This window comes from Scomber japonicus, chromosome 14 (assembly GCF_027409825.1).
Source record: "Scomber japonicus isolate fScoJap1 chromosome 14, fScoJap1.pri, whole genome shotgun sequence".
Taxonomy (NCBI): Eukaryota; Metazoa; Chordata; class Actinopteri; order Scombriformes; family Scombridae; genus Scomber; species Scomber japonicus.
The window spans coordinates 24,906,505-24,916,498 of record NC_070591.1 but is presented as its reverse complement, the minus strand read 5'-3'; the positions used below and the strand labels follow the sequence as shown (position 1 = coordinate 24,916,498).

The window sequence follows — 9,994 nt, the reverse complement described above, 5'->3', positions numbered from 1 at the left end:
AGAGGATCTTGTTATGAGACTCGTTCGGCAAAGAAAGGAGGGGTTCAGACAAGCTACTGTCTGCTGGGAGGGTCAGGAGGAAGAATAAACGCAGTCTGCGCTCAAACTTTCATACTGCCCAGACATCTGATTGTAATCGTCATCTCTGTACAGCATTTTGCTCAACATATGTTATTCTTTAATGTGCTCTATAAACACACTGACATAACACAATACACAGACAAAAAGGGCATTATCTGCTTGTTAGTTTATAAGAAGAAAATAAAATACTAAAGTATATTGCATTTAGGGGGAAAAGTAGGGAACGCCAAACTTATTTGAGCATTGCCTAAACTCTTACAATTAATACTGATGTCGGTCGAATAGGAGGGGTATGATAAATGTGAAGTGCTCCTCTTGGCATCGCTTACTCTGACAAGTCATCTGAGCTTTCCTTGTTAACGGAGAGAGCGGCATCTTGCAACTATAACGCCACTAAGCGGCGCTTCCAGGGAGTTACAAGTTCTCACAGCACAGCGAGACAAGTGGTTACAGATGTTACAGATGTTCAAGGCTGTAACAATCACTGACAAAGATGTTCCAGCAAGGAATGCTACAGACAAAGCTTGTCATATGGAAAACATCAATCACAGACGTGTCAAAAGGGGATGTATGGGATAATTTAGGGAGAACGTTAATGTCAGGTCTTTAAAATCATCATCGAGGATTGTGTAAAACACGTTTGTAACTAATCACAAATATACTTTATTGTAATATTATTTTTTTTGACTACTCCCTCCAACTGCTAACATCATGTTGAATCAGAAGAGTTACATAGACTTATTAGGTTTTCATTTTGTTTTTGTTTTTAAACATAGCCTACTTTATTATGCTTTTTGCTCAGTCACTGACTTTTAATTTATTTAATACAAATGTTTCCATAGACTGCTGAATAATAATAGAATGATTAATAATAATGGGCTAAATAATAGGCTACTATTTAAAAAAAGAACATTATACTACCGTTGTTTAACAATAGTAATAATCAGACTTTATTTGAATAGTACTTTTGAGATAAGGAAAATGTAAAAGTACTTCACACAATAAAACAATAACCCTCCCATCCACACACAAAGCCATAAATGAAAAAATGAGTTTGTAACGAATAAAGGACTAAGCAGTCAGTAAAAACAAGAACTAAGGAAACACTGTCATAAATCTAATCAATTTGCAAGGAGGAAACACCAGAGGCAGGGAAGGAATAGATACAAACTCAAATTAGCAAAACAAGGTAATTCTAGAAAATATGGACCCCAATTGATTCAATAAATAAGTTAATTATTATGAAATATGAATCCATATATATGAGATATTATTTTTTAATAATGAACGTATATAGGCTATTTCATAATAATGAACCTATTTATTCATTTAATTTGAATCAAGTGGGGCTCTCATGAAGTAAATTAAAACGTAAATTGAAGTAAATTAAATAAATAATAATAATAATGATGCTACTAAAATAAAAGTAAATTGAAGCAAATGGAAAAGTGAGGTATACAATTAAAAACAAAAACTTCAAACAGTAGATAAAAAAGTAAATGTATAGACAAAAATAATACAATAGTAAAGGAGAGTATTGAAGTAAATCAAACCAGAAATAAAAGGTGTTAAAAGGAAAACAATTACAACATATTATCTGACTGATTCTAATGGTAGTTAAAGTCTTGTTGAGACCAGGACCACAGACTGTATTTTTTTTTAAATATACACAGCGACATCTTTTTACTATGACAATAATAACAACAGCTATAACCAAAACCATACCAAAACACAACAGACTACATTCCCCATAATGCATCACTGCTGCCGTCCTTCCTCTGCACGTCACAGTTTCAAATTTCCGCTTCCTTTCCTCGCTCCACCGCTAGCTGCGTGGTTTAGCTGAGTTAGCTAACCGGAGCACACACTCTCCTTTTTCACGCCAGCTATTAGCTCGGACTCATTGTAGCACAATGTCATACCACGAAGAAGGAGACGACGGCAGTAAAGTATTTAACTTTTTATTTTTTTCCTCCACACATTAAAACGTTCATATTCATATTGATACCGATAAGAGGTTAGCTAGCTATGCAGCTAAGCTACTTCGCCGGGATAACATGATGATAATGTGAATGTTTTCTGGCTCTCCTGTTGAAAACATCATAGCACACATGCTACGCAGCCTCTGACATATATATTTTTATGATGGCTGTTTATTTAAATTAAGAAAACGTTAATGGTGACCGTTTGTTTGACATATGCTGTCTTTGCGTCATCTGATAAATGCCTGCTCTGTTTCCTCCCAGTACGATCCTTATGCCTACCCAAATGACTACGACCTGCACACCGGTTAGTAAATCTGTATTTATTCAGATAGCCAATAGTAGTGCTAGCCAATGGTTGCAAAAAGCTCAGTCATGTTTTTCCTTTGTGCTGTTTTGTGCCTCCTCATCACTCTCCCTGTAGGCGACCCCAAAGCAGACCTGGCCTATGAGAGGCAGTACGAGCAGCAGACTTACCATGTCATCCCAGAGGTGATCAAGAACTTCCTTCAGTATTTCCACAAAACCATCTCTGACTTGATCGACCAGAAGGTTTATGAGCTGCAGTCCAACCGTGTGTCGAGTGAGAGCATTGAGCAGAAGATCTATGAGATCCAAGATGTCTATGAGAACAGGTAGAGTTCACACAGTGCTGAGCTCAGCATCCAATTCAAGGTTAAGGGGAACATACATAATGATATTTAGCAGCTGGTTCTGTTTTTCAAGACTTAAACTTTGTAGCGAAACTGTTAATCCTGTTTAAAACTTTATTTCACTGGTGCTTCTCCATCCACACCACAACAGACCAGATCCAGATCCAAAATTCACTAAACCAAGTTAAATCTGGACTTGATTACCAAGGAGACTGAGCCTCATTTAAATGTAGTTTCAGGTTATTATTATTAAGATTTAGCAAGTCTAAGTATATTGTTTTTTGATGTGGCACTGGTCTAACGAATTTAGATGGAGAAAAAAGCTGTGATATTGCTCCTTTTCTGTTTTTGGGGTAAAAACGAAGGTTTTGCACATCTGAAAATGGGTTTAAACAGCATTAAGGCGTTTGCTATGATATGTAACACTAAAAAAAGTGGATATCATCATTTTCGTTTCCCTTCATTTTTCCTTAGCCTAGAATTAGAAGAAAACCTTTGTTTTAAGATGTTTGTGATGAAGCGGTGTTATGTTTTAGAGGTGTCTTAACTTTTACTTATTTGCTTATTTTCAGTTGGAACAAGTTGACAGATCGTTTCTTCAAGAACTCTCCGTGGCCAGAGGCTGAGGCCATCGCATCACTCGTCGGTAACGGTGAGTGTCATCTATCACCTTTCTTGTTTTTGCCATTGACAATAGAAATATTTCAGCAGTAGAGATGGATTATGTCAATGTTTGCCTTTTGTCTCCTATAGATGCTGTGTTCCTCATTCTCTATAAGGAACTGTACTACAGACACATCTACGCTAAAGTCAGCGTGAGTGCCAGTTTATTATGATACCTGATCTGTAAACTGAACAAACCTTTCCAGTGTTTGTGGCTTTATTGTAAATATTGTTCTCTTGAATTCAGGGTGGACCAACTTTGGATCAGAGGTTTGAGTCGTATTACAATTACTGCAACCTCTTCAACTACATCCTCAGTAAGTCACAAGGATATTGCCCTATTGCCCTATTGCGTCTTGATGAAGTTAAGAAAAGTAATAAGAGATTATTTGTGATTGGAAACAGATGCTGATGGGCCCGCCCCCTTGGAGCTGCCAAACCAATGGCTCTGGGACATTATTGATGAGTTCATTTACCAGGTACGGTGCATTATATCCTGTTTTTAATTTATTCTCACTCAACAAGAAGACTGAAGAGACAAAAGGATTAAGAATACAAGCCAAACACTATTTACAAATAATTTTAGAGGCTATCTCACTCCAATCTAGACTTCAACAGCATCTGTAAAAATTGCTAACTGTGATATGAGAATAACATCATACATTTCCACTCCGTCTCTCTTCAGTTCCAGTCCTTCAGTCAGTACCGCTGTAAGACAGCCAAGAAGTCTGAGGAGGAGATCGAGTTCCTGAGGAACAACCCAAAGATCTGGAACGTCCACAGTGTCCTCAACGTTCTCCACTCCCTGGTGGACAAGAGTAACATTAACCGCCAGCTGGAGGTCTACACCAGTGGAGGTATGACAGAATGCTGAGATTTACTAAATGCAATGGTAGTTATAAAATGTTTCTGTAAAATAAGGCCTTTTAATAATCTAATGGATGGTTAATGTTACTGAAAAATTGTGTAAATAAGGTACAGGCAAGGTAAACCTATAAAACATCTGTGAAAATGTTTTTCTGGTGAGAAATTAACTACACCATGAGCACTAACTGTATGTGAGGGAGCTAACATGTCGTTGGTTGGTGTGTTGTAGGAGACCCAGAGAGTGTTGCCGGGGAATATGGACGCCACTCCCTCTACAAGATGTTGGGTTACTTCAGCTTGGTGGGGCTGCTGAGACTGCACTCCCTGCTTGGTGATTATTACCAGGCCATCAAAGTCCTGGAGAACATTGAGCTCAACAAAAAGGTAAAGCCTTATTTAGTCCAACTAATGTACAAAATGACATGCTCCACAGAGTTCAAGAAGCCCTACTGATTGACTAAAACTAATAATGAGTATATTGATCCCTTTTCTTTTAAAAAAAAAAAAAAAATATATATATATATATATATATATATATATATATAAAATACATACATTTAGTTATGTTGAGGCTACATCTCTTTTTCACTGACTGTTTTTTTACTATCTAGACTTCATTATTCATTCTGTTGTTTTACAGAGTATGTACTCCCGTGTGCCCGAGTGCCAGATCACCACCTATTACTATGTGGGCTTTGCCTACTTGATGATGAGGCGTTACCAGGATGCCATTCGAGTCTTTGCCAACATCCTGCTCTACATCCAAAGGACAAGAAACATGTTCCAGAGGTCAACATATAAATATGAGATGGTGAGTCATATTAAGGCAAAATGTGAAAAGCTAGTTTTCAACTAAGAGACACATCTCGTAGTTTAACATTATATACATATGCTCATCTGTGTTTACACATTTTATTAGAGTTAAGTCCCTTCCTGTGGCTAACCTAGGATTATTAGGATCAATAAGTGTTAATTCAGTAGATGCTAATATATCAAAAGAGCAAAATAGATCATGACACTTATGTCACTATTTTTTTAGATTAACAAACAGAATGAGCAGATGCATGGCCTGCTGGCCATTGCCCTCACCATGTACCCAATGCGCATCGATGAGAGCATCCACACCCAGCTGAGGGAAAAGTACGGAGACAAGATGCTGCGTATGCAGAAAGGGTGAGAAAGAAACTCATTTGTCTTGCTCTATTTTCATTATGTGTTGGATTTATTATATTTTTTATATTCCATTACCGCTTTCATTCTTTTTTAATTGTCTACACTGTCAGTGAAAGAAAGGCATATTTTAACATAAAATAAATAATGAAAATGAGTTGGAGCTGCTGTAAAGTACAATGTAAGAAATGCATCTTTTTGCTGAAACTGTATTCCAGCTGTAGCCCCACATAGTAGTTGGAGATTTAATTCTGATATTTTTGCCCAAAACAGTTGAGCAGGATGGTTTACTGCAGTGCTCAGTCAGTAACTGTGCCCAGCAGCCATGATGATATGAATGTTCCCTTTTCTATCTCAGAGACCTGCAGGTGTTTGAAGAGTTGTTCAGCTTTGCTTGTCCTAAGTTTTTGTCACCTGTGGTGCCAAACTATGACAACGTCCACCCCAACTACCACAAAGAGCCATTCCAGCAGCAGCTGAAGGTCTTTGCTGAGGAGGTGCAACAGCAGGCCCAGTTGTCCACCATCCGCAGGTAGAGCATAGCATCTTTTGCGTGTGTGTGATGCATTTTTTGGTGTGAAAAATTCTTAATTGCGTAGTATTTGTTTTATATCCTTTCTAGAAACCTGTTTTTTGGTGTGGTTGCAGCATCTCTTGCATGTCTGATTTTATTATGTGTCCTTCAGTTTCCTTAAGCTGTACACCACCATGCCAGTAGCCAAGCTGGCAGGATTTCTGGACATGACTGAGCAGGAGTTCCGTATCCAGCTGCTGGTCTTCAAACACAAAATGAAGAACCTGGTGTGGATTAGTGGTATCTCAGCTCTGGAAGGAGAGTTCCAGTCTGCTTCTGAGGTCGACTTTTACATTGACAAGGTAAGAGTCCTGTAACCAAAGGAGCTGAGTCAGTGGTTCTAAAAAGGAGTGTTTAAGAGGTCTCAATGCAGGACAGAATTACTTATTACTTTTTAAAAAAATGTTGACATATGGTCACATTATCATTCAGTCCATTATGGGATAGTAAATCTGATATTGGTGATGGAGAATGGTGTTGTTCAAAGTAGTGCTGTGTGTGAGAGATTTTTTCCTGTTTGTTAAATTTGCTCAGGACATGATCCACATTGCTGACACTAAAGTGGCTCGTCGTTACGGAGACTTTTTCATCAGACAGATCCACAAGTTTGAAGAGGTGAGTAGTGATCCATCATGGAAAAAACTGTAGAATTTTGTAAATGATAATTACATAATTTCAAGAAGTTTGTTTTAAAATTTTAAGTGTCCCTGATACTGATATAAAAATATACACTCAACCCTGATTTTTTAACTAGATTAATGTTAGACGCAGGGCTGTCAATACTATCTTGTGTGTCAAAGACTGATGGGAATTTGCTCTTTTCCCTGCAGCTCAACAGGACATTGAAGAAGATGCCAGCAAGCACCACCACTGCAACATCTACGACTGCCACAAGCCGAGCAGTTTAACCAGCAACAGTGAAGAGACCTCGGGGACTGGATCCTTTTCCAGTCTCTTAAAAGTTTTATGAAAACTATTATTGATAACTTTTCTATGTAACCTGGTAACAATAAAAGGATAGAGCGGTGTGCTAAAAAACTGGGTGTTTACTGTGTTTACTCTTTAGAACCACTAGATGGCAGTATTTATCAAGCTGTTCCACTATCTTAGATGCTGTTTTTTTTTAAAAAGTTGTAACACAAGGGTGAAGGCACTTCTATCTGGATTTAATATACTTTAGACGACTGAGATTGTACCTGTGAGTACAATAGAGGTCATTTGATTGTCACCATGGGGCAAATAGTTTGTCATTAATGTTTCCTAGTCTTTTGCTACTGTCTGCAGTATCAGTTCCATGTTTTGCTGGGCTGCACTCCCATCACTGCACTGAGCAAGGTCAGAGGCCATTGCATATTTCTTTTATTATCACAGATCATCCAACAACATTTCCCAACATAGATCTCGGGGCTGGTGACAATAATGACAAAGAAATAAAAACTTACAAAATGGGAATATAAAAATTAATTTTAAAAACACACCACTCATCATAAACAGCGTCAGTTGTCATATAAAGGAAAACAGAACAACATACAGTATGTCACCATAGCACAATATACACATACTCCAACAGACATCCAGAAAAGTTCCCTACCTGTTTTGGTAAGCCTGCATTTTTCTTCAAAAATATCTTTTAATTCCATCACATTTTCTATAAAATAAAAAAATAAAGCAAACATTGCTCATTTTGAGCATGACTGTTTTACTCCCTCAGGTGGCAGTGTAAAGTCTTTGTGGGCACAATGCCATCTTTATATTTATAAAATGCAACAATTTATTCTTTTTTATTCATCCATCTATTAGTCCTTACGTAGACTCTCTTTGATTGCATTTAATATCAAATTTATCATAAAAGTTTGTGTGGCTCCAGTTCCAGACAATGTTCATCCTTCTTTCACCATTGACATTATTTGAGAAGTCTTCCAGTTATCAGCGAGGAGTATCCTTGTACATGAGAGACTCAGTACATGCTAAAGATGAGAGCTGGACCAGGGTCTGAATGTTCACTGCTGCCCTGTAGACTGGGTGCTCTTTTGTCTTTTTCTCATTGATCGGACAAAGCTTTTTCATTATTACAGTATGTCAACAATTGCACTAAGGCAAGGATCCCTCTTTCTCTTGGTGTCAGGTGAAGACTTCATCTTACAAGCATCACTGGTGAAATGACTGGAAGTGCTCTTTTTGCATTGGAAGTCCATCTATAATTTCCCAAAAACATTAATGTTACTTTATCTTGAAAAAGGTCTTACTGTCTCATCCTCGCCACTTCAATACTGATTGCATCATCTTTCAAAATTTAAACAAAAAATGTATCAGAACAGACAAGGAATTGCGTAATTTTCTCAGTGTCCCATTGGTGGCCATATGCTGGTCTGAGTGTGTAGCTTCATTTTTTGAGTGTGTGTATTGTGTTTGTTTGAGTGTATGCAGTCCAGGTATGACTTCAAAAGGATTAGTGAGAATGAGGCACCTTTTGACGATTATACGGTCAAGGTTCAACAAGCATCTCCCACAGGGAGGATTATTTTCTCTGGTCCATTCCACTCTTTGGATGACAGTCGATGACACTTGTTGGTTTTGTCTTGCTGAAGACGAGTGCTCTGCTCTGTGATTTTCCATTTCATCTGAATAAACCTGTTCTTGAAGTACCAAACAATCCACTCAAACCAACCCAATTGTGAGTAAGTGCTCTGTCAGGCTGTCTCACTGATGCACTGGGGTTGGCTGATGAGGTTCCCTAGACTACACACACTCCACCTACGGTCCTCCCCATGCCTCCCCAACCTGGTCAGGACGGCGCTGTGGAGGCACAAGGACACACACGAGTCATGGTTGGGCTCAGACCAGCGAGGCCTCGGCTAGTCATAACTCTGTGATTTCCAGGGGACTCTCCGACAGGGTGTCCCCATCCTTGTGACGGTGCATCGGGGTGGACTTGGCCGACTCTGTGCGGGCATTACGCTCAGAATAAAGCCCCCCATCAGCGTTCAGTGCCTCCAGAGAACGTGCCAGGGCCCGCTGGTCATCCTCTGGCAGGCTGTTGAGATCGGAGGTCAGGAGGGTACCTGTGCTGCCGTGGACCACGTGAACACCTTCTGGACCCTTCAACTCCACAGGAAGCTTATGTTTGAAGCGGAGAGTACCGCGACCCCCGCCCATGCTCAGACGCTCATCTTCATCATCATCCAGATCACTTTGGATCAGCTGATGGCAGAGGAGAGAAAAAAGACGAAGCTGATGATTAATTGAACATTTACACAATGCGTTATGCGTGAAGTTGACCAGAAATGGCTTTGAAGAAGAAGCTGGAAGAGAAGCTGGGACCAGAAAAGGAAAATGTTCCAGGAGATAAAACAGTAGTTCAGTAGAAAAAACACTTGACAGATTACAGATTAGATTTCACACCAGACTTGGCTTCAATAGTTGCAACATTTCTTAGGGTTAATTTATGTGGGAGGAATGCATGGGCGGGGTTTTCCCCACATCATAGCAATTGAGTAAGTGTAGGCAAGTATTGAAATTGTACTCTGAATACTCTTTAGCGATTGTCTAAACTTTCTGGCTATTTCTATGTGACAACTTCCACCTACCTACCAGGTTGCATCAGACTCTGAAGAAGTGCAAACTGTATTTGACCTAGAGTCTAGTTCATGCTAACAGAGAAAGCAGAAGCAGTGAGAAGGTGGCACGTTAGAGGAGCAAACAGGATGTCAGACGGGAAATCAAAAGAAAGCATGATCACTCTCCAGCGTTGATAGACAGGAACAGCACAGCAGAAGGTTCAGAAAGTGCCTCTTCGAGCCCACCTCAGTGACTGATGAGTGATCTCCCTGGCTGGTGGATACAGTGACGAGTCGGGCTGCAAAGAGCTTTTTCAGCCTCAGGTAGTCATCCAGGACCACCTTCAGCAGGGAACCCTGACAGGATGGCAGTTAGGATCAAACAGAGACTGGCACATCTATATATATAGTATACTTTAAACATCCTCAGAATGACAGTAGTAGCAA

At 39.3% G+C, this 9,994-nt stretch overlaps 2 protein-coding genes across 4 annotated transcripts in view; one reads left to right on the top strand and one right to left on the bottom strand.

The window, feature by feature from the left end:
• The first annotated feature begins 1,890 nt into the window (after positions 1–1,890).
• On the top strand, positions 1,891–7,028 carry eif3s6ip (eukaryotic translation initiation factor 3, subunit 6 interacting protein). 2 transcript variants are annotated; one of them, XM_053333446.1, is made up of 15 exons: positions 1,891–2,030; positions 2,328–2,370; positions 2,488–2,698; positions 3,289–3,368; positions 3,470–3,531; positions 3,627–3,696; positions 3,785–3,858; positions 4,065–4,236; positions 4,476–4,630; positions 4,887–5,057; positions 5,286–5,419; positions 5,775–5,948; positions 6,103–6,292; positions 6,525–6,605; positions 6,821–7,028. In XM_053333446.1, exons 1-15 carry the CDS (start codon positions 1,995–1,997, stop codon positions 6,896–6,898), a joined length of 1,731 nt encoding a protein of 576 aa, XP_053189421.1. In that variant the 5' UTR covers positions 1,891–1,994; the 3' UTR covers positions 6,899–7,028. The 2 variants fall into 2 exon arrangements, with proteins under 2 accessions (XP_053189421.1, XP_053189422.1); XM_053333447.1 differs by lacking the exons at positions 1,891–2,030; positions 2,328–2,370; positions 3,289–3,368 and having other exon boundaries at positions 2,620–2,698.
• Positions 7,029–7,362: 334 nt separating this feature from the next.
• cdh23 (cadherin-related 23) overlaps positions 7,363–9,994 on the bottom strand; it is a 158,219-nt gene continuing 155,587 nt past the window's right edge. For both annotated transcript variants that reach the window (XM_053333442.1, XM_053333440.1), the window contains 2 exons: positions 9,794–9,904; positions 7,363–9,191 (listed from right to left, as the gene is read on the bottom strand). In XM_053333442.1, the coding sequence (XP_053189417.1) occupies positions 8,850–9,191; positions 9,794–9,904 (453 nt within the window). In that variant the 3' untranslated portion in view covers positions 7,363–8,849. The remainder of the gene's footprint in view (positions 9,192–9,793; positions 9,905–9,994) is intronic.

Coding starts and splice junctions, on each gene's coding strand:
- eif3s6ip (XM_053333446.1), top strand. CDS start 1,995: ATGTCATACCACGAAGAAGGAGACGACGGCAGTAAA. Junction 4,237..4,475: donor GGAGGTCTACACCAGTGGAG/GTATGACAGAAT, acceptor GGTGTGTTGTAG/GAGACCCAGAGAGTGTTGCC. Junction 5,420..5,774: donor ATGCTGCGTATGCAGAAAGG/GTGAGAAAGAAA, acceptor TTTCTATCTCAG/AGACCTGCAGGTGTTTGAAG.